The sequence below is a fragment of the Letharia columbiana genome, assembly GCF_014066305.1.
Source record: "Letharia columbiana isolate WasteWater2 chromosome Unknown Sc0000082_s0, whole genome shotgun sequence".
In the NCBI taxonomy this organism is placed as follows: domain Eukaryota; kingdom Fungi; phylum Ascomycota; class Lecanoromycetes; order Lecanorales; family Parmeliaceae; genus Letharia; species Letharia columbiana.
In genome coordinates this window covers 1-22098 of record NW_023501127.1, presented here as the reverse complement: position 1 = coordinate 22098, position 22098 = coordinate 1, and the positions used below count along the sequence as shown (strand labels likewise).

Sequence of the window (22098 nt, the reverse complement as noted above, 5' to 3'; positions counted from 1 at the left end):
TCTGCATGAGTCAATTCGACATGGACCTAATGAAACATCCTGTTCCTTTGTGTTCAGACTTTTGACTAGATGACCCTGCTTGCTATTGTTGTCGTCATGGCCGTCATAAGGAGATCTTATCGTCGGAAGGAGGGAATCTTGGGTCCCAGCGCTTGCTTTTACCCACTTCACCCTCGTAAACGCTTTGTGCTGGCATGACGTGAAAATTGACTCTCAGCTTCAAATTCAGCTTCAAACTCTTGCTGGTCCGCAAGCCAAACTCTAAAGCAAGCAGGTGAACAAGTGTTTCAGCAGTCAAGGCTCAAAGACCCAAAGGATTTCAGTGCTATTTACAGTAGCAAAGGACGCTGGTGCTGTATTTTTCGCGCGTTCCGTGGCCTGCCCGAGTCCCAATGTCTTGCTGGGAGACATTGACAGCTCTGGAGAGTCCAACGTCTCTTAGGTAGGCTATTAGGGATATCAGAATTAGTATTGCTTTTTCGAGTAGGCGAATTCGAGTATCAAGACTGATTTATAGGGCAAAAAGATGCCTGGCTCCTGAGGCATATCTTGCGACCCATACTGCAGGACCGAACAGTAAGAAATGCTTCAATAATACGTACGTCGTCAAAGATCGACACAATGTCCACTGGGAAAGCCAATGACTAATTAACTGTGAGCGAGCGGCATAAAATTCAGAGCCTAGCACACTTTACCCTCGACTCATCCAGCAACTTCTCTTCCTCCGGAGCTATGATCTTCCGGAACTCTTCATCGTTCAAGCACTCAAAAATCTGACAGCACGATCGGTCACTGCTCTTTTCTCATTACGTTTGGTAGAAAGAACGAACCTTGTCATAGGACAAAGCTTCGTAGATAGCAATCTGATCCGTACAATTAGGAGATTTCCTCAAGATACGGGGGCTAAGGAAAATTTACCCCATCGCACCCTTCAAGAGGAAAGCCTTTTGTCTCAAGTTCCTTTAGAGCCTCCCCATTGACATGACACTGCAGAGATTCGATGCTACATTAGCCCGTGATGAGTGACGTGGAACCGGCACGAACATTGGATGGCAGTGTGACGCACTTGTTCATAAGTGAGCAGATTCTTCTTGAAAATTGGTACGCCAGACATGATGGGAGCGAAATCGTCTCGCCTACGCAGATTGCGAAGTCAGCATTGCTCCTTCTCGACGAGCTATAGCCAGAAGGCAGGGCTGGGAAGCACAAAGACTATGTTGCTCAGCCACGTCTTGAGGCTCAGACCTCGGTACAAAGAAGGAAGAGACGATTCCGGAGTGCGTACCAGGAAGCGTGAAATTCCTCTATGCTGAGGCCTTTCTTGCGGTACAAGAGGACCACCAATCTCACCCTGTCTGGTCGGGCACCTGGAGCCTTCTTGGGTTTTTGTTCGTCCGCCATGGCAATGAATGATCTTTTCGATGCTAGTTGTGCCGTAAGGAACGCTTTACAGAGTGCAAGCGGTGGGATGTTTCACGTGCGAAGTTGAGTATCCTCGTAGAGAGAGAGGGGATAGGAAGCCAAGAATTGCGGTTGGCTACCCCACATTGCACAGTTCGTCATTTCCCGGACGCGTCAAACCTACAACAGTAGATCAGGACCCATAGGACAATACTCCGTGGGTAAAAGGTAGTAGTGAATGCAACTTCATCACTGATGCTCATTTACTCCAATTTGCGAATGCAGAAGAGTTTCCAAATCTATAAGGAGTATCCGGCACATTTTCTTTCCCAAGCCAGCACTAAAGTGCCTGGCAGAGAGTCTTGATGCCGCCAACCACGTGACATCGCGTTTAGCTCGCCTCTTGGCAGTCGCGCGTTTGCAGGCCATCGGAAATTGACCGATGACGGCGATGAATACTATAGAGAGTACTCCACCCTGCATTTGCAGTATGCATCAGCACCAAGTAATATCGTGCCGAGTCTTCAATGCCTTCTGCATGAGGGATAGCAATGGAGGTCTCAAATAAAGCTGGCTCGAACATGCCCGCCATGATCAGGAACGTAAAAGCTGCTCAACGCGATGCCTTCCTTAAAGGACTTCATGAACTCTTGAGGTAAGCCTCTGTTACTGCTTTGATAGTTCATACGCCTTTATTCTTAGCCTTTTCGATTCAGCCGCTATTGCTCATCTATTGCCTGTTTTCAGCCCATCACTGACTCTCAATCAAGACTACTCCGCCAGCATGCCCAAATGCGGGACAATCCTCACGATGGCCGCACTCCTAGGCCTCTCTTCTTCACTTGGGAATTCATTCAGCGCACTTGCGGCAACCTTTCGCAGGTCCCAGTCGACAAGCTCGAAGCCAACGACAGAGATGCACTCGAGAAGTACAGTGATTGCGTGGGCCGTGCAATCATGGCCGAAATCGTGATCACGGAGAAGACGCCCATGGCTGCTATTATGAGAGGCGGCGAGCTGGACTTCGGATATGTGGCCAGGAAGGCAGCAAAAGCGGCAGCTGTTGCGGGTGGGGGTGAGGAGGGAAAGCGTCATGTTTGATGCGAAGACGTGATAGATTTGACGCCTCAAAAAGGTCTCCATACAAGCCTCATCTCAGCCGTCTCAAATGTCGGGTCTCGAAGAAAGGGAGGTTGACTGTGGACAATATTTGTCAACGAGCAAGTTTCTGATGATTCATATCAAGACGTTGGGCTCAGATCAGATGAAGCTGACACTGTCTGAAATCGACCAGTAGTCGGATTGCAAATTTGCCCACTGGGTGCCTTGAGCGTCCCAAGTTTCAGTGCCGCTGCCTCATTTACAACCCCTGATGCGGAGCCACAGCAAGACTTAGAGACATAGGTGCAGTTACATGAACAAGCCACAGGAATGACCATCTCTAGCAGTTCGATCGTGTTTGACGAATTTGATGATACCCCGGAAGTGAGTTCGGAGGTATTCGATTTCTGTCCATTGGAGACCTCCGCATATGGGAGCTCACACGTCCCGGCCCAAAGGTTGCTCTCCGAGTCTCCAATGGAACCAACGACACAGACGAAACCATCTGCCCTGCAGTCGCCATTGGAAGAGCATTCCTGGCCATACTGGAAGGCCGTCACATTGATTGGAGTAGGGGCCTTGTAAGGGAAGATCGGGAAAGGCTTTGAGAACGGTGCAGTTACACTGACGTTGCCCACAGCTCCATCGCTACTGGCGACGATTGTGTTGCCTGCAGCTAATTGTGGCGTTATGTTACGGTCGAAGCTCGACCCCCAGGAATACAGGTACATGACAAGTTTACGCCCAATACCTGAGCCAACTACGTCAGCCTTTCACGGTGCTGCAAATAATTCCGACTGAGCTTACGCACCTGATTTCCCTTGACCGCCCGAGCGTGGCCTTCCAGAGTGCAGAGGACTCAGGCAATCCTCCAATATTTGCCGTCCGTCGTTTGCTATATACGACCAATGTGAGCTGTCATGAGTGAAGCCCCCTTTCGGATCCGCTTGAACGGCTAAAAGGATCTTGCATCCCTCTGAGTTTGACCCGAAGAACTTCAAATCAGTCTGAAATCTCGAACCTCGGACATCGGGGTCAGAGATACCTACCATTCTTGAACACGTGAGGGATGTAGACCTTGTACTTCCACTGTTCCTTTGTGAAATCGGAGGCTTCTGCAAAATCCTGCAGGAGGAATGCATGGTCCGCGCCGTCTATGACGTTGATCCCTTTCTGTCTCCCCTTCGTGCCACTGAATAGCAGAGAGTAGCAGGCGCGGTAGTCAGGAAGGCCAAAGTATGAGAGACTGCAAATACTCTTCTCGACAGCGGATACGCATAGTGTTTTGAAGAGGAGGGATAGAAGCACAGCAAGGCTTGGGGTACTGTTAATGCCCATAGTTTTCGGTCTTAAACAGAGCGAAAGGCAGTACTGACTTTGTTACAGATTGCTTTGCTGAGAGGCTAGGGTGGTGAGTATCAATGCGACATCGCGTGTCGCATTAAAACAAGCGTAACGCAGGAGCTCGGTTGGGGATCAACTCTGACAGATAAACGCGACATGCGACAAGTTGCTTGAATGGATGAGTGAGTAATCATGCAGCCGTCTAAGGCGGCGCTCGTCTTAAGCTCACGAAAACACCGCTATCTAGGAGAATTCAAAGCCTGTACACTGGTTTCATCACCCATATCAAGCAGGCCATACAAATATACGCCGGTACAGTCTTTGTTGGTAGACTGCTCTTCTTTCTGGTACAAACGTTCGTGAAGGTGAACAACAATGGAGAGATCATGTATCTCCGTCGCAACAAGCGCTCTCAGGCGGCTTCCAGATACTCCACTCTCTAAGCTGCTACGTGGTCCATTTGCCGGACACGCCTCGTAGAGCATCTGAACACGATTTTTGAATTTTGGAAAAACTGGCCTGAGAAGCATGAATGCATTTTGTTTATTCTGAATTCTCTCAAAGCGTAGTACTATTGAAATTTACATGATTGAGTGCAGCATTTGTTCCCTTCTTCTCTGATCGTACAAAACAAACAAAGAATTTGGGGATCAATCGCTAAGTATTTGACAAGACAGTTTTAAGTCACTTCTAGATCTTCAGCGCTCACTAGGTAAGTGACTCCAAATACTTGTACCTCGGTGGAGTCCGAAACCACACGAGTTCCTGACAGAAGAACGCTTTCGGTCTGGAGGATTGGCCAACGAATGTCTTCATCTCATGAGTACCGACCAAGTCAAATTTGCACGAGGCACATGCAGAAGCCTTCGCCGCTCAAGCCCAGAAGGTGCCATGGCTACACTTGAGCAACCAGCCCTAGTCCCAACTACCTCGTTACACAAGACTGGAGTGTGTTCCGTCCAGGATCTGTCTCCTCCGGACCAACGTTTCAACGGCTCTGACTTCGTCCGAGTCTTGCAAACCCAGGGATGGAACCCTGCATTCTCACGCTCTCGCTAGTCGCTAGAACTACAAATCTGCCCTCGGCAATTATGCTTTGTGTCAAGACAAGTTTACCACCATCAAGCTTACTTTCGTTGGGCTATGCATGCAAGAAATTCTACCTCGGCTCTACCATCGTCGTGAAGGACATACTTCCCAATCAACGTGCGGCCGGGTATAATGGAATAGAGGGACAAGGGAAGCGGCTTGCCTTTCTCTGTATGCTTGAGAGGGATCAGCGACGCTCGAAATCGAAGCTCGTCTGCGGTAGCTGCATCAAAGTCTGAGCTATCTCCTTTCTTTCTATCGCTGCCGTCCGCGACGGACCCTCAGAGCGTCAATGTCGTGGTCACGAAGGAAGATTGTGGATCTGCCCCAACAAGGTGTAGGACAACTCGCCGGTTCAGGCTTTACCGTGAAGGCCCTGACCGATTCCAGCCGGCTGCTGCAGGTGCTCGCACATTTTCCTGGCCTTATGGGCCTTGTGAATGCAAACTTCACTCTATCTGGCTGAGCTTGGAAGCAACGGTCACGTGTCGTCCACTTCTCGCTGTCAACGTCGGATCAAGCATTTCCAGATTCGTTGTCGCTAATGCCTTGAGACCCCTCAATCTTGACGTTGGCCCACACATCAAGCTCAACGACCCCGTTGTGCTCAAGCACTTTCCCGAGGATTCCCAGTTGTCTCAAGCTATCTGCAACTGCAAAGGATGCAGGTCGCCAATCCAGACAAGTGAGTGCGTTGTTTGCAATGCCAGGTCCAGATACGAGCTTGCACAGCCGTTGAATGAATGGAAAGAAAGTTCTCAAAGTAGTAGTCCGGCGATATCTGGATGATTCCCCGGACATCAACGGCCCCAATTGGCCCTTTCATTTATCATTACCACGCGAGTTTGCGGACTCGGAACGTGCGCGGCACAATTGTCCTACGGATCCTTCGATCCAAGAGACGCGGTTCAGTGTCCAATCGAGACCATGGAGGACAGCTGATGGAACAGGCTGGGCTTATCGACGGATCATTTTTTGGGCATAGCGTACACGTCAATTCTGTGTAGAGTAGATAGAGCAGTCCCAGTCCCAGTCCAGTCCAGAGACTCGATTTTATCCAAAAATATCACACCTGTCTTATTCCCCCGACGGTGCTGACGATCCGTCTCATCCCATGAACCGACCAGCCACCCATCACCACATATCGCGACCACGTTTCGCCCCCACAGGAGCAGTTATCAGCACGGTAGCAGTCAAGAACTCCCCTGTTACATTGTAGAACTTCACGGAGGCGACATGCGAGGCGTGAAAGTGGAAGAGGAAGAGAGATGATCGTCAGTGCCGTTTCCGATGCGAAACCTTTCTTCTGTACATCGTGACGGCTGTGGGTTTTCAAGGTGGCACTATGGAGGGAGGTGTGTGGTTATGATCGAGTCTTTCAAGCGACTCCTGTGACACTCTTTCCACTGTCGACGCAAGGGGATAGAAATAAAGGCAGGAGTATTCATTTTCCGATGGATCTGCGTGTTGCGAAACAACACTGTAGGAGGCTTCTACTTGCATGAGGAAGAAGCGTTGTAGCTGCAGGTCGTATGTAACATGATAATGTACATATCCACATAGTGCCCACAAATATATACACCCACCGTGTTCCACTCGTTCAGATGCTAGCAAGTCCAAATCTCAATCCCAATGCTACTCACATTACCATGCAGCCGATACCATACATTGCTCTCTCCACTTTGCTCTTGATCTGATACCAGTCCGCTCGCCTTTCCGCGAACTGATAAACTTCCTCTGCGCGAAAAATCCCATGGAAACGGTCCCCGTCTGCAATGATGGTCGCAAGCTCCTTCGCATCAGCGGGATCGACTAGATATATCTGGGAGAGCTCGCGAAGCGCCTTGAAAAATTGAAGTAGGTCCTCATTCTTGAGTGTTTGTATGTACGTGAAGTAGAGGTTCATGTCACTGGGAAATGGTCAGCACCAAAACCTGATCGGTAAAAGAGTTCAAGCACCTTATCAATTTGAGTGAGCCGTTAACGCTGATACGCTGTCTCTTTAGATGTTTGCACAATGCTGCAAAGAGCCTCATTCCAACTTCCTGGTTGAAAACATCAAGCATATTCTTGTCCGTGCTGCCGACCAGCATCCTCGTGTGGGACGAAACAGTTTCGATGACTTGTATTGCTGCCTGACTCGGACCAATATCCATAACGTCAGGATCGCCTCCGCTTGCAGCACCTGGGTTGAAATCCTGAGGTTTCTGGCTAGTAGCGTTCAAGTATTCTACTTCTGCCATCAATACCTCGATACCCTTGTTGAGCCCAGCGGCCACACGTTCGTCAAGTATTTGCTCGAAGCGTTTCTTCTCCTTGACAGCAGGGTTGAGGAAGTCATTGCGGTCAGAGAGCTTGGTTGTGATAAGTTCCTGTTCGTAGAAAACGTCCAACATCTGTTGAATCAGATCTCCCACATTAACAAGCTCCAGAAAAGTGACCAGTGGCGTGACGCCGGACCGCTGTTGCTCGTCGACCTCTTTAGGTTTATATTTTGATAGATGATCCACTGCCTGGTCGAACCCAGCTTTGATGTGGCGCGTGCCCAAGGTCTGCAGTAGCGAGATAAACACAAGCTCACACTGTAGACGGGCATCGCTAGCGATATGCCCACCAACTTTGACAAAGACAGCGGCTCGTTCGATGCTTGACTTCGCAGTATGAACAAGGTTCAAAGCTACTTCAATACTGAAAAGAGAGCGAATCCCTTCCAGCCTGGAGTTCATGATTGCGGCTTTGGCAGCCAATTCCGTTGTAGGTGGCTCTGGCAATTCCGTTGTAGGTCTGTTGACGCTCAAAGTAGTGCCATTGATGACGCCTGGACTTGACGGTCTTGTAGAAGTCTGAGATCCGGAGATTTCTGTGGTTGCCAGGGCTTCTCCATTCACCAGGGCTTTCGCAGTGGCCGGCTTGCCACCGAATGGTGATGACATGGGGAAGGTGGGCAGCACATTAACAGGCATCATGACGACCTTCTTGAAAGAGGTCAAAAAATCCCTTTTGTCAGCTTGGCGATTGACATTGGACATAAACATTGATTGCATAGATGCATCTTGTTCAGAAAGCTGTTTTTCCCAGTTGTTGACTTCCGCAGAGGACTTCTTCTTGAAAAATTCCAATTCTTCTTTCAGGTAGAGATCGATGTGAGGTTCGAAGATAGTAGCAATGACCTCGTCCAGGGTCTCGTAGAAATCGTCTCCAGAGGCAGATGTTGGCCGCAAAGACCTGGTCATCTCCAGAAACTGGTCGCAAGTAGCGGATACGGCTCTCAAATAAGACTCAATATTCGTGCGGTGTGCTTCGTCATACAGGGTGGTCAGATAATCGGAGATAACCGCTTTACCAACTCGTTGCACAAAGGGTACAATGGCATTGACAGAAGTGGGAAAGATCTGGTCGATGATGCCGACCTGCTCATTGAAAGCCGTTGATACGTTACTGAAGAAATTGTACGACTCCTCCGTCGAGAAGCTGCCAGGGCCTTTTCGGTTCAGGCAATCCAGGGCATTCCCTAACCTGTACCTTGAGCCAATGATTGAGCTTTTTGAGATAAAGAGCTCTACCCCCGAATGGCCACCATTAAGATAGGCCAGCACATGTGCATACTTTCTCATCTTCCCAGCGACATCTCCAGCGTCCAAAGCTTGCTCAAACTCCTTGGAGACTGCCATCTCGAAGGCTCCGACCAAAGCATCGAATTTCTCCTTCCTTTTCTGCCATCCTTCAGACATGTCACTGTTAGAGAATTTGCTGATGTTGAAGAGCATCCGGGCTTGCTGAGTTGGGTCTCGGTAGGTGCGGAAGACTGTAGCATGCGTGTGATTCTCGCAGCGTATGGCGTCTAGATAGAAAGGGGCCAGAGCTCCATAGACCTTGCCGTATTCTTGCCGTGCAAAACCCCGGAGCGAATAGACATGAGCAAAGATATCTATCCGTGACGCAGTATCTTGCGATTTGTAGGCTGCGGGCCTTCCTCGAGGAGAGGTTTCAATCGCATCGAATCCGTCTTCAATGGGTGGCGCTACTTTCAATGGGCCACCATTCGTCTTCCCTTCGTGTTCTGCAGCTTCTATCGCAGCGTCGAAAAGGGTAACACTGGGTCGCTCTGGGTTATCGGATCCGTTCGTTCCATTTGCTGTACCATTGACCCCAATTCCAGCACGTTTGGCTTCCTCTTCGTGTATGCTCTGCAGCGTCTCAGATCTCTTACGTCTTGCGGCCTCTGCGCTCTTTCTGGCTTCATTCTCGTCCCAGCATCCCATTAGCTGTAGTCTTTGCACCCATCTCGTGTCATCGTAGACCATCTCCCGCATCCGTTTCGACACGCGAGCAAATCGCAGTTGGCCTGGGACTGGTAGGTAATCGAGAATGGTGGACAGGATCTCTAGCAACAGTCAAAAAACAATTTCAAGCATAACGATTAGCTACAATACCTGCTGGAAATACTGGCTTTGAGCTGACAATCTGAGCCTCCCGCAAAGGAGCCAATATTGACTGCCTTGAGATGCCACCCTTCACGTTGACCCTCTTGAAGGCGGACATGATCTCTGAGTTCTAAGAACATTGGAATGTATCAGATGAAGGACTTTTGAGGTGTTTTTGTGTGGCCGCGGAAAGAGTCTGAAGTTCTACGAAGGACAATGAGTAGCGGGAAACTGCGGAGCGAGGGAACTAAGGTACGTGGGTACTCAAGAACCTCATGGAGAAAGAGCGATTCAAAATCTTGCTTTGTTTGCAAACATTTATACGAATGACAGGAAGTAGAACGACTTGGATATGTACATCAATTGAAATATCAGCAAGCATAGCTGCTCAACTTTCATAAGCACGCGAAAGTCTGCTGCTGAGACGTCTTAGCTTTATACGAGTAGGTAATTATAGTAACGTTAAGGCAGCTCTCCTCAATTCACGATGCCCAGAACGCCAGGCCCATGCCACAATGCAAAAATCCCCTGTAAAGAGACCACCCAACACCTCCCATGTGACGTCCTCGTAACACATATGCTCAAAAACCCCCAAACCCCGATCGAACAGCCATTAGAACCTTCTTCCTCTACCGTGCTCTTCTGGCGGCGGGGTTCCCGGAGGATGATTCTCGAAAAGGTCTTCCAGGTATGCGCTTGGTGCACGGCCCTGGGGTGCTGCGGATAAATTGAGGCTGCTGTTGCTGGCATGTATCGTCAACCCTGCACTACTGAGTCTTGCAAGCGTCGAGTCTGCGCCTCTGCTTGGTGGCGAACTGGGGGACCCGGGTGGACTTGGCCCAGTCGACCTTGCTCTTGAGTATCGATGATTCTGAGGTGCAAGATTTGAAAGCCCGATTCCTCCACCCCCAACCTGCGTCATTCCAGATCCACCACCAGGCGCAGAATTGGCAGCAGCATAATACCCAGCAGGAAGATAACTAGACCCTCGGTTACCTGGGGTCTGCATGCCAGTACCTGCCGTAGGCGAGAAGAAAAGGCTTCCGTGAGCTGAAGAAGGTGTCTTTCCCCCTCCTTTCCCGCTTGCCGCTAGATGGTCGAGACTCAACGTAGACCCAGGTCCTGGACTAAAGTACGGGCCAGTTGACTTGCCATTGTTTGCTCTTGGATCTCCCACACGCGAGTATTTGGACGATTGTGCGATCGCAGCCCTTTGAACGGATCGGTGTAATGACCAGGCAACAAGGCCACGCCAAGCAAGGACAAGTACGCCAATGAAGCCGAGAGCAGCACCGACGCATATGAATACGGTTCCATCCGGGAGAGACGACTTTTGCATGAAAGGCGCGTCAGCAGTTGGTGGTACTGTGGGAGCCGGGTAGTTGTCCTGGGCTAGCTTCGGCAGACCCGTTAGAGCCGCTGCGTCGGTTGAGGACGCACTGGCCGAAGAGGTAGTAGAAGATACGGTAGAGGTTGTGGAAGATGATGCCGTAGTGGACGATGTGTCTGTCGTGGAGGAAGCGCCCGGCAGTTTGACGCCTAAGTCCTGCGCTGCCACATGGTTGACGAGAAAGACAGAGACAAAGAGGAATGATATGAAGCATGGCTGAGGCTTCCGGTGAAGCCGCATCGTTGACCCTGCCTTTCGCACAGCTGTATTTATCGAAGTCGGGCCCTTCTTTCGCTTGATATCCTATGCTTGTGCTGAATTTGCCAAATCAGATGATAACGACGGTTGCAAATTATATGATGGTCGACGAGTGAAGCTGCGAGAAATTATTCGGGTGGTGAACGTGGAGTAGGGAGGATGAGAAGGCCGATCGAGTTGGAAGGCGGCCCCTGTTTCAATTAGGTAAGTCTTTGTCCACGTAGTGTAATGAATGCACGAATGTTGCAATATGGCTGATACTCGTTGAGAAGCGAGCGTCGAGTTGTCGAATGGCGTACAATGAGTGTGTCCTGTATGTTGACTTAGAGAATGATTTGCATGCTTGATGCAGATGCTGGGACATGCATGTCGGAAAGAGCAATGAGCATGGGCCATAGCTGTGTTGATTCCCGGCATCTTTTTCACGCTAGCCAGCTGCAGGGCAAGTCGGGGGGCAACGGTCCGAACGAAAGCTAAAAATAGCCAATATCGAAATCTTCCAATTGTGATTCTCGTTTCTCGCTGGCCAGAGTCGCATTCTGATATTAAGAAGAACATCAAAGTAGTATCACAACCAAGTAATGGGGGTAACTAAAAAAACACGCAAGTTCGCCCAGGTAAGTGATAGTTGGTGTATTAGAGGGATCCCAACTCAAACCTTCCTCCAGGTCAAAAGAATCATCGGCCAGAGAGATGCTCGTTTAAAGAAAAATCAAGACAAGGCCGTGATCGAAAGCAAGCGCAAATCCAAGGATGAGCTTGTTCGAGAGATGTCGGCCTCCAATTATTCCCTGCAGTCGTACCTCTCTAACGCCTCCCAGACCTCAAGTTTCCTCGTCTCTTTTCTTCCAATACAACACAGGTACGTATCCTGTTTTTGTACCTCTCCCCCCGGCATCGGTGTCTCGAGAGCCAAGCACATGTGTCTTGTACTACTCGACTCGAATCAGACGGAAATGCTGACTCCGAACGTCTACGCAGCTCTCGTCCCACCATATTCCGTATGCGATCTCATTTTCCATCGCATCCTCAATTATGTCCCATCATTCAACTTCTTACTTTGATTATTTCTAGGTCCTTATTGATACAAACTTCTTATCTTTGACCGTTCAGCACAAACTCGAGATTTTGCCGACGATGTAGGGAGGCATCTAGATTCCTTTGTCCTGGGGCCACAAACATCTGACGGTTTTTACGTGGATCAGGATGGACTGTCTCTACGCCAAATGCATACCGATCATCACTGGGTGCGTCATGTAGGTTTTCCACGTTTTGAGAGTCTTTGATAATGCTCACTCTGTGTGCAGGGCAGAACTAGAAAAGCTAGGGCAAAAGTATCGTATAGCGCTGCGAATTGCAAGAGATGAGCGGTGGGAGAGATTAAAATGTGATCATAAGGGTATATATGCCGATGATTGCTTGGTGGAAAGGGTTCAGAAACACAAAAGTAAGCTGTATCTCAGAGTGTTCAGTCCTGAAGGATTTTCGAACATCAGTTGCGTGAGGCATGTTTTGCCAGCACTTGACTTTTATATCCTTGATGCAATGATATCTTTAATGCAACGCTAACCTTCGAATTCAAGTCTATATTGTAGCCACAAATGATAGGGATCTAAAAAGAAGGATACGGAAGATACCAGGTGTAAGTGTTACTAGGAGCCTTCTTTCCATTTTACGGTGCATTGTCAGATATACTGACAGCCATAGGTGCCAATTATGTCTGTCGCCAGGGGAAAATACGTGATAGAGCGATTACCCGATGCGCCGGAAAAGTAGAGCAATATGTGCCACCTCGGATATCGAGGGCAAAGACCCTTGCTTCGGCTTGAGTGCTGATGGAAGCATGCATTAATGCTTTCAAGCATAGCTTCATGCCAGCTGACCTCCGTTGCTTGGTATTCCAAAGACCTGTGCTTCCGCCCTCAAGTCTCCATTCTAGGATGCCACCACTGTTTCTAGAGCCAGCAACTGGTACAGGCATGAGATAATCGACTCCCGAGCATTCTAGACAATAACAAATTGCCTTGGAACCAAAGACCGAGATGACGGTCAATAAGGGTGGATCCGGGTAATGAGCTTGAGCAGACAAATAGCTTGCTTAAGCGAGCGTAGGAATGGGGCTTTCAGTACCATATCATGCACTCATTATCTCCATATTTGGGTCGAGAAACCCGTTGGGAGAGGCTTAATATCATGAATTAGACATGCTCAGTCGACCTTTTAGAAGCTAGTGTGTAAATTAATATATTCAAAATTCTCTCAATGATGATAACTCTGGTTCGCTAGTGACTGTCTGAATTTAGGGCTAGGTCTTTTGTTCATGGGTTATCTTCGGTAAATCATGGGTTTCGCTAAGGATCTCAGCGTCTCCATTTCAAGGGACCTCAGACATTGTGAACCTAGGTACTTCCCAGGAAACATAAAGATGGAGACTGAGATCCAATCCCCAGACAATGCACACAAACGATCGCGGGCCGATTTCGAAGACGGGAATGCAATTCCGGCCATGCCCAACAGCGACTCAGTACAAAACGATGGTACATATATCCATAGAAGCTCTTCCTCTACCCACCTGGCTGACTTTTACATAGATAGCTCCTCTGAGGACGACTTTGGTCCGGCACTGCCTTCAACCGCACCAAAAAGAAGCGTCGAAAGCTTCCTTACGAAAAGCTATATATCTCCGCCCTCCCTACCTCTCCGCGCTACTCCAAATCTCTGATGCACAAAGACCAGCTTTCTTTCGTCACGGTTACTCCATTTACAGACTTTTTAATTACCAGCTCGGTAGACGGGGTCGTTAAATTCTGGAAGAAGGTTGCTGTAGGAATAGAGTCGGTGAAGGAGTTCAGGGCGCATGTTGGAGAAATCAAGAGTGTCAGTGTCAGCCAGGATGGACGCAGCTTTGCTACCGCTGGAGCGGACAAGACGATCAAAATCTTCGATGTCATTACGTTTGGTATAGTCCTTGGAACCAGTGCGAAGATTGCACGCTAACACACCGCTTAGATCTGCTAGCGATTCTCCAGCTGGACTTCACACCTAGATCAATATGTTGGGTCCATAGGCGCGGCGCCTCGCTACCCTTACTTGCTGTCTCAAATGAGGCCGACCATATAATCAATATATATGATGGCAGGGGTGAATCGCAGACTTCAATACACCGAATTACCAGTTTGCACAAAAGCTCAGTGAGAACAATTGCGTACAACAATGGCTATGACTGTGCTATCTCTGCTGATGATAATGGTATGATTGAATATTGGAGCCCCGGTGGAAACTACGAGAAACCGGACAATCTTTTCAAGTATAAAAGCTCAACGGACTTGTTCGAGTTCAAGAAAGCGAAAAGTTTGCCAACTTCCATCACCATCTCACCTTCTGGTACACAGTTTGCAACATTTTCTTTTCCTGATCGAAAGGTCAGAGTCTTTGACTTTGCTACTGGCAAGCTCTACCGCACGTATGACGAGTCACTATCAACTGTCACCGACATGCAACAAGCCGGTACGGCGTTGCAGAAGCTCGAAGATGTGGAGTTTGGCAGGCGACTAGCTGTTGAACGGGAACTGGAAAATCCAGCATTTCAAAATAAGATCAACATAATATTCGACGAGTCAGGTAATTTCATCATCTATGGCTCTCTCCTGGGATCGAAGGTCATCAATACCCTGACCAATCGCGTCGTCAAAGTCTACGGCAAGGATGAATCGTTCCGCCCATTGAATCTGGCTATTTACCAGGGTCAACCTCAAAAGAAAGGTGTTGTCACGGTCTCCATGGCTGCCAGCGCCAATCCTCTCCTCCAAGAAGCCGAAGAGCGAGATCCGATGCTCGTTTCCACTGGCTCAGGAAAAGTCCGCTTCTATATTTTCACCAACGAGACCGATATCAGCAAGTCTTCTCGCGACGTTCAAAATGAAAAGCCCAGGAATCTCAATTCTCGCCAACAAGTCGAAGCCAAGCCTGCGGAGAGTGGTACCGCAGCCATTCTACATACAACATATGGCGACATCCACATCCGTCTTTTTCCCGAAGCTGCCCCCAAAGCTGTGGAGAACTTCGTCACTCATAGCAAGAACGGCTACTACAACAATACAATATTCCACCGCGTGATCCGGAAATTCATGATCCAGTGTGGCGATCCGCTAGGTGATGGGACTGGTGGTGAAAGCATCTGGGGCACGGAATTTGCGGATGAATTCTCTGCGCTCAAACACGACAAAGCTTACACGGTTAGCATGGCAAATGCAGGGCCAAATACGAATGGCAGCCAATTTTTCATCACGACAGAAAGGACGCCTTGGTTGGACAGGAAGCACACAATCTTTGGGAGAGCGGTGCAAGGGCTCGATGTGGTGCATCGGATCGAGAATGCCAGAGTCTACAAGGAGAAACCGGAGGAAGATATCAAGATCGTCAGCATTGATGTTGCTTAAAGCGGGACATTGATACCGAGGAGTTGAGATGTTCATCTCTGAGGCCTAGCTAGCCTCACAACGCTAGAGTGGGCTTTTGCCCATCTGCCCTAGATTGCCAGGGGCATTTCTCCATTTCTGTTTGGTTACGATGATTCAAAGGCAAGGGCTCTTTTTCCAGAAACAAAAGGTTTGAGGTCAATTTTCGGTTTTCAAGGGAGCTGGTCGTCATAGCTTTACGGCGAGTATATTGTTGTTGGCAGTCTGGACTCAGGGGTCATATGAGTTCTCGGCTGAAGCGTGCATGCCCGGCATCTCTGGCGAATCATGCCAATGCTTGTTCCAATTGGGGAATACAGAGTGGAACAGCTCTCGTGGAATTCTTTGATGCTCCCTTTGTTTTTTTCTGCACTTGAAGGCGTACCTCCACTTGATCAGGCTTCAAGGACCGACCGTACGCATCAATCCGCAGTCTGATGCATTTCGTTGCAGGCTCCTGACGCGGTTTTCTGCCAAATAACCTCGCATACTGCAATTTCTAATTCACTATTGCAGCCATCTTCACACCGAACAAATTCCGCTTTGAGCTGTCCGAGAGAGATCTCAGCGACGTTGAGACGCCCACGACTTCAGTCTATCCCATAAACTGGAGTCACAGGGTATCAGGGTTTTCATCAAGTGAGAAGTAGGAGGCGAGCCTTGCAATCGGACCGCAAGTCAAGATCTGGACCCTGGAGCGCCTACTAAATCGTAGTGGCTTCATATCGGTCTATATCTGAAGGCCCATGCGACCCAAGCTGGCGGTAGCCGTTCGCTGATAAGCAGCCTCACACGCGACTGCCGCTTTCAGTTACTGATTCTTAGGGTGGCTGCGGAAAGACAGTTGTTATGAAGCATCATAGCATGTCTACGCTGTACTTCGAAGCAGAGACTTTGGCATTGTTAAACTTCATAAAATCATGCTGTATGTCACTACGAACAAAGCTGTCTCTCGAATTTGCCGGCAAGGAAGGCACCCACCTATCTTGGGGATCGAGCGCTTTTCTTCCAAGACCCTCTTCCGCCTCTCGCGAGATGCGTCATGGTCTGATATTGTACGCTTTGTACCTGCAGAAAGACCCTGAGGCTAAGACCCATGAGACTGGTTTGATAAACGCACTGCCCGTGCGTTTTACTAATGCACCCCATTTCCACTTTCTTTCAGGTGCAGTCTTTGATGAGCACCCATCTGTCCCAACTTAGTCATGAAGTTCCTTCGTCTCTCTGTGCTACTGACCACTGCGAGAGTTGTCTTATCAGCTTTGGCAGCATCCAATGCCCAGCCAAATCTCTCGACCCTCCTTGCGTCGCCTCTCAGCAATACAATTACCAACGCCACAGGATCAAAGTAGGTCTCTTGGATGCCTCGACGTAACATCTTCAAAGTTTTCTCGAGTCTTAAACTATCCCACAGACTGACACTCCCCAGTCCCATCCAGAGATCAAAGTCCTATCACGTGCCCAACTCCCCTACCACCCTCATATTCATCGGCTACGCAGCAGCACCTACCCTCGCCCCTACCGTCACTTACCAGACTCTGCTTACTGCACTCAATTCCATCTACCACTCCGCCATCGTCAATCACGGCGATGGCCTCATCTTCATCGACACAGTCTCATGGTCTTACGGTGGAGCCATTGCCACCATTGAAAACCACGGCGACGCCCGTACCGGACAGTTGACGTGGAGCATGCTCGCCGATACCATGTATGGAGTCGGAGCCTTTTTCGAGAGAGAGGCGTGCTGGATCGGGGAGTGGATGATTGAGGTTGAGGGGTTGGGGAATATTGGGAGTGGGTTTATCGGTGCACGGGTGGATGAGAAGCTTGAGGGTACGCTGGCTGGGACGGCGGTTGAAACGGCTTGAATGTAGGTAGGAGAAAAGGATAGAGGGGACTTTGTAAATTTTGAACCCGTGTCCACGTCCAGTCGTCGGTTTTCTCGATATGCTTCCAAGATCAACGGCTCTATATATGCTTCTTCTTGCCTTCGTATCCTTCCAGGCACCGTTCTCCAAAATTTTCAAGGCCCTCACCCTGCTCCTGATGGTCCAGACTTGGCATTCACAATCATCTCTTCGCCATCTCCTACGTTCACCTTTCGCGCTCACAATGCCACACTTCACGAAATCGTCTTTCAAGTCCTGGGTACATTGAAAAAAGGGTCAAGCGATCCAAATGGTTCTCTACCGTGCTACAGAAGCCATAACAATCCTGTCTGCACCATCTCGCAAAAGTATCAAAAGGCTCGATGATCCAGTCTCCCTCGCTCCACGAGACTTTCGCAACGTCCGTGCTCGCACCACGCCGCGACCGTGATCAGTAGTACCAAATCACCCCGTCCTCGTCGACCTTCACCCTGTTCATCCGGGACGATTTCACCCCGCCTTTTCCTCTTGCGGTCAGCTTCTCATATCCGCGATTGTTCCGTTGGGAGCTGTGAGCCCCTGCCCATTTGGGGCGGCGATTCGGTTTGGCGTTGGTGGAGCGATATCCGGAGTCCGTTTCTCGTGACGGTCGTGAATGTCCGCAGCCCATCTTTGTGGCTGTTTTGTTTTTTTACTTCGGGGTCGGGTTGGGGAACGGAAATTGATGTTGGTGAGTTGGGAATCTAAAATGAAGAGGGGATGTTGAGATGTGGGCTCTGGGTATAGGGAACATAAAGGCAAGTGCTGTGATCGCAAACGTCAAGTCTCTTTGCTACATGTATGTCCAGCTCCTTTGACACGGCAATTTTAGGTCGTGAAACGCGTTGACGACAATGAACAGACAAAGGAATACCGATGCGATTGTATTATCCCAGACAACCTACCACACAAGACAATGAAACGCTGCCCTCCTCCCTGCCTTTGTCCGCTCCCTGAGCGATTCACATCACAAACGGAACAGCTCCTGGCTGTCAGTGTCAAGGCATGCAGTCTGCCCCTTTGGAAGAATACTCGGTCGACCTTTTCCGTCGGCCGGTAGAACCAAACAGCGTGATGAGGAGGAGGAAAACATATAGGATGCCAAGACCGAGAAGAATCGGATGGCAGCTGTTGGGATTCGCGCACCCCAGTGGACACTTGGGAGCCGATGCGGGAGCCGCTCTTGAGAGGACGTGTACTGCGCCCATGCTTGCGGATGTCGAGTATACCGTAGTAGTGGTGGAGACTGCGCTGTGGTGGGAAATGGGAGAATGCTGGATATAGGCGATGGTGCAGGTATGCCTCGGCGCAAGGCCGTTCCTTCCTTCCTGTTTATATGTACCCAAGGAGTACAATAGCTTTGATGGCGACAATGGCGCGAGAAAATAATCATTGTGCTACACAATACCTTTACTGTTGGAGAGCAGAACAATCGTTATGGTTCGCCTTGGAGGACTCACCGAGGTCGAGAGCATTCTTGAACGTCGTCGAGAACAATTCCTTGGGCCTCGATCCATTCATCAACCACCACAGTCGAACAGTCGCACAAAGGAGCTCTCGTCGAAATTTGCACGCTTTTTCCTCACAGCAGCCCCAACCATACCCATACCATATGAGTACATTAGCAATTTCCGCCCTTGAATAATTCTCAGCATCTCGGATTCTGAAAACTGCACCCGCTAAATGTTGAACGGTACATAGGTCTGAGATTCGGCGGTGCTGGGAATTCACCCCCTCACCTGACTTTTCGGCCTACGCGCATCACTGTATAATCGGTCAAAGTCTCGGTTTATCATATGTCATTTGTCATCAAGATATCAAACTACAAGTGTGATAGTAACTCAAAGCTCAAAGCACGGATCACAAACTCAATTCAGCATGACTCGTAGATCCTCAGATTTCAATTGCGAGGAGTACTTGCTAAGTTCATGTTGTTACTATGACGGAGAATATGCAAACGGATGTATATACCGTTGAATTGAATTATACCCCGTTAGAAAGAAAAGCTAACGTGCTTTACCAGATTGAAAGATTGTACCAGTGTCGGATACTCCCCAAGACAGAAAGAGATTAACAGATCAAAACTCCAAGACGTCATGACTCGACTACCCAAAACCCCTCACCCTCACCCTAATGGGCCACGATGAGCATATCCTGCGTATCGACCCGCAAACTCTGCGCATCCGCCATCCTGACCGCCTCCGCATCCGCCGCCGCCGGCGTCACGCCCGCCACGCTCCCGGCATCGATATAGGCGTCGAACTCCGCCGTGACCTGGAAGAAATCGACGACGACCGGCGGGGCCTCGCCGTCGCAGTAGACGAAGCCCAGCCCACCGTCGGAACCCTGCCGGATGTAATCCGGGTACGCGAGCAGGGCGGCGCGGTTCGGCGTCTGGGGCCAGGCGGCGTTGGCTTTGGCGAGGGTGTCGGGCTCGCCGGAGGCGGAGGGGCGGCCGTCGGCGAGCCGGCGGTGGTCGGACGGTCCGAGGGTGCCGTCGCTCATGCCGAGTTGGTAGTCGGCGTCGTACCACGTCGATCCCGCCGTGGCGGCGAAGTTGACCTCGTACCGCGCGCCCCGGACGCCGGCGGTCCAGGCGGTCAGGGCGCCGTTGAAGGTGGGGTCGAGGGCGACGCTGGTGGTTTGGCCCGCTTTCACCGCGATGCCGGTGCCGAGCCCGCAGGGGGTGGTCATGGGAAAGGTCCCGCTCGACACTTCCGCCATGTAGCAGATGTCTTTGGCGGCGGCGTTGGTGAAGGTGATGGAGCTGGCGGTGGCCGTTGCCAGAACGGCGGCCAGGGCGGCGAGGGTGCGGAGTGATGGCATTCTTTTTTGGTTGCTGTCTGCGATCTTTATATATTTAGGTTGGGTTCGGAGAGTGGCGGTGTCGAGCTGTTGGGAGGGATGCGTGGAAGTGATGCTGAGGAGCTGAAGAAGAACAAGAGGCGAAGGGTATATATATGATGGCAACAGAAGGCAAGTATAACGCCTGCGAATTACAATGAGGTTCGTATTCTGTTGTGAAGAACAATGTGCACGAAGGCCAATGTGCACCATTGTGCAAGACACATTGGCAAAGGAACATTGACATATTAGCGAGTACAAAGCTTTTCGCGCGATGAGCGGCATCGTCTGGTTCGCGCACCATGAGACATGTACCGAAGGGAAACAAGAGACAATGAGATATTAAGGAGAGACATAGGAGAGCTTGTTCGGAACAAAGACAGCGAGTCGACTGAAAGAAGATTGGCATTATACTGTCTGACGACGACACATTGACCAAAACCGCGTACTTAGCTGTCCCAGATCCCATCTGCTATTACACACCATATCCATTTCCCTTCTCTGTACAACTTTTCAAAACCATTACCGCATCCTCAACTTCCCCAACCTCCAACCAAAACACCAAACAACCCTCCTCAACCAAACCACCGAAATGGGCTGCGCACCGTCCCGTCCCTCGAACCCCGTCCCCCGGCCGCGAAGGCAGACCGATGGGCCCCGAAAGCCCAACAACAGCCGCCTATCCCGCCCGTTCGACCCCAACATCCCTCTATACGTACCCCATTATCAACACCCGTCCGTACCGCCCGTTGATCCGGCAAGGTACGGGGACGCATACGCGCAGCTGAACGGCCGCAGCGGGCAGAAGCGCGCGCCGACGCCGTACAAAGCACGCCAGAGTGTACGGCCGGTCGATCCGGAAAGGTACGGGGACGCGTACGCGCAGCTGAACGCCCGCAGTGGACAGAAGGGCGCGCAGGCCTCGCGCAAGGATCAGAAGGTGCAGTATGGCCAGGGCCCCAGGGTCAAGAGTCAGGCGGTGCATTATTCCAAGGGGGATACGCTGTACTTTTCGAGTTAGTGCACCCATGCTGTAATCTTTAGCTTTGAAAGTGCGCGTTCATGGTCCTTGATACTTGAAGATGCCATGTGTGAACGCTATACCTTTGGTTTCTTCCGTATCACCGTGTCCAACCTCGTAGCGACTCTCATCAAGTCATTCATTGAAGCAAGCCATTACCCCCATCGAGTCTGGCAAGCTGGCCAAAAAGTCGCAGTCTTGGAGCGCCGGCCTAAATTGGTATCTGCAAGTTCATGGACGACTAGTATGCCGTTTCATGAGTACATGACCTCTCGTTTTGCGCAGGGATCTCAAGCTCGGGTAAGCCAGTACCATGGCAACTGCGCCAATCTTTCGGAAAATGCGCCTTTGGTGACCGGACCCCTGGCTTGTGTCTTTCATCTTGAGACAAGGGAGGTAGGGAAAAACATCGAGGAACGCTTTGATGAGACAAGACAATGAACAATCGACAAGTCATCCACAAAGCCTCGATCACGAAATGAACAAAAGTAGCAACAACAAACTTTATCCCATAAAGAGACACCACAACAATGGCGCCAAATGCTGAGCACTTGTATATACTCCTCGCATCTGTACTGTTAACGCTCATCTGAGATATCGTTCGTACAATCTCGTCTCGCCTTGAAGATACTCACCCCCCTACCCAAGCCGAGAGCGTCAAACAGTTCCCATTCTCGTTCCATCATACCAGCGATCAGTTCTTCACCCAGAGCCACACGCATCAAAATGGGCTGCATCGCCTCTCGGCCCGTTCGAAGCATTACCAAGTTCAGACCTCTAGCCGTTCAAACTACTCTCTGGCTCGCCCGCCTGACCGAGATCCTTTCCTGGCTCAAAAACCGCATACCCTCCCGTCCCGTCA

The 22098-nt window shown here is 50.1% G+C and overlaps 13 protein-coding genes across 13 annotated transcripts; 7 read left to right on the top strand and 6 right to left on the bottom strand.

Annotated features, from left to right (window-relative positions):
- Positions 1–438: 438 nt before the first annotated feature.
- Positions 439–1401, bottom strand: HO173_012491 (uncharacterized protein; the record flags this gene model as incomplete). The annotated part of the gene is made up of 7 exons (XM_037314360.1): positions 439–447; positions 603–644; positions 696–773; positions 831–863; positions 919–987; positions 1067–1136; positions 1286–1401. The coding sequence occupies 7 exons, from the start codon at positions 1399–1401 to the stop codon at positions 439–441; spliced, it is 417 nt and encodes a 138-aa protein (XP_037158743.1).
- A 551-nt stretch (positions 1402–1952) lies between these two features.
- On the top strand, positions 1953–2502 carry HO173_012490 (uncharacterized protein; the record flags this gene model as incomplete). The annotated part of the gene is made up of 2 exons (XM_037314359.1): positions 1953–2056; positions 2172–2502. 2 exons carry the CDS (start codon positions 1953–1955, stop codon positions 2500–2502), a joined length of 435 nt encoding a protein of 144 aa, XP_037158742.1.
- A 140-nt stretch (positions 2503–2642) lies between these two features.
- On the bottom strand, positions 2643–3840 carry HO173_012489 (uncharacterized protein; the record flags this gene model as incomplete). Its single annotated transcript, XM_037314358.1, has 3 exons — positions 2643–3253; positions 3314–3478; positions 3552–3840. The coding sequence occupies 3 exons, from the start codon at positions 3838–3840 to the stop codon at positions 2643–2645; spliced, it is 1065 nt and encodes a 354-aa protein (XP_037158741.1).
- Positions 3841–4020: 180 nt separating this feature from the next.
- Positions 4021–4289, top strand: HO173_012488 (uncharacterized protein; the record flags this gene model as incomplete). The annotated part of the gene is made up of 2 exons (XM_037314357.1): positions 4021–4028; positions 4094–4289. The coding sequence occupies 2 exons, from the start codon at positions 4021–4023 to the stop codon at positions 4287–4289; spliced, it is 204 nt and encodes a 67-aa protein (XP_037158740.1).
- A 1162-nt stretch (positions 4290–5451) lies between these two features.
- Positions 5452–5736, bottom strand: HO173_012487 (uncharacterized protein; the record flags this gene model as incomplete). The annotated part of the gene is made up of 1 exon (XM_037314356.1): positions 5452–5736. The coding sequence occupies one exon, from the start codon at positions 5734–5736 to the stop codon at positions 5452–5454; it is 285 nt and encodes a 94-aa protein (XP_037158739.1).
- Positions 5737–6574: 838 nt separating this feature from the next.
- HO173_012486 (uncharacterized protein) lies at positions 6575–9477 on the bottom strand (the record flags this gene model as incomplete). The annotated part of the gene is made up of 3 exons (XM_037314355.1): positions 6575–6845; positions 6895–9319; positions 9369–9477. 3 exons carry the CDS (start codon positions 9475–9477, stop codon positions 6575–6577), a joined length of 2805 nt encoding a protein of 934 aa, XP_037158738.1.
- Positions 9478–9972: 495 nt separating this feature from the next.
- HO173_012485 (uncharacterized protein) lies at positions 9973–10989 on the bottom strand (the record flags this gene model as incomplete). Its single annotated transcript, XM_037314354.1, has 1 exon — positions 9973–10989. The coding sequence occupies one exon, from the start codon at positions 10987–10989 to the stop codon at positions 9973–9975; it is 1017 nt and encodes a 338-aa protein (XP_037158737.1).
- Positions 10990–11588: 599 nt separating this feature from the next.
- Positions 11589–12783, top strand: HO173_012484 (uncharacterized protein; the record flags this gene model as incomplete). Its single annotated transcript, XM_037314353.1, has 9 exons — positions 11589–11624; positions 11676–11779; positions 11829–11869; positions 11989–12008; positions 12082–12146; positions 12213–12263; positions 12315–12454; positions 12591–12649; positions 12715–12783. The coding sequence occupies 9 exons, from the start codon at positions 11589–11591 to the stop codon at positions 12781–12783; spliced, it is 585 nt and encodes a 194-aa protein (XP_037158736.1).
- A 565-nt stretch (positions 12784–13348) lies between these two features.
- Positions 13349–15446, top strand: HO173_012483 (uncharacterized protein; the record flags this gene model as incomplete). Its single annotated transcript, XM_037314352.1, has 3 exons — positions 13349–13544; positions 13613–13966; positions 14017–15446. The coding sequence occupies 3 exons, from the start codon at positions 13349–13351 to the stop codon at positions 15444–15446; spliced, it is 1980 nt and encodes a 659-aa protein (XP_037158735.1).
- Positions 15447–16669: 1223 nt separating this feature from the next.
- On the top strand, positions 16670–17332 carry HO173_012482 (uncharacterized protein; the record flags this gene model as incomplete). Its single annotated transcript, XM_037314351.1, has 2 exons — positions 16670–16812; positions 16894–17332. The coding sequence occupies 2 exons, from the start codon at positions 16670–16672 to the stop codon at positions 17330–17332; spliced, it is 582 nt and encodes a 193-aa protein (XP_037158734.1).
- A 1476-nt stretch (positions 17333–18808) lies between these two features.
- Positions 18809–19012, top strand: HO173_012481 (uncharacterized protein; the record flags this gene model as incomplete). Its single annotated transcript, XM_037314350.1, has 1 exon — positions 18809–19012. One exon carries the CDS (start codon positions 18809–18811, stop codon positions 19010–19012), a length of 204 nt encoding a protein of 67 aa, XP_037158733.1.
- A 489-nt stretch (positions 19013–19501) lies between these two features.
- HO173_012480 (uncharacterized protein) lies at positions 19502–20197 on the bottom strand (the record flags this gene model as incomplete). Its single annotated transcript, XM_037314349.1, has 1 exon — positions 19502–20197. One exon carries the CDS (start codon positions 20195–20197, stop codon positions 19502–19504), a length of 696 nt encoding a protein of 231 aa, XP_037158732.1.
- A 610-nt stretch (positions 20198–20807) lies between these two features.
- Positions 20808–21677, top strand: HO173_012479 (uncharacterized protein; the record flags this gene model as incomplete). The annotated part of the gene is made up of 2 exons (XM_037314348.1): positions 20808–21231; positions 21298–21677. The coding sequence occupies 2 exons, from the start codon at positions 20808–20810 to the stop codon at positions 21675–21677; spliced, it is 804 nt and encodes a 267-aa protein (XP_037158731.1).
- Between the last annotated feature and the right edge of the window lie 421 nt (positions 21678–22098).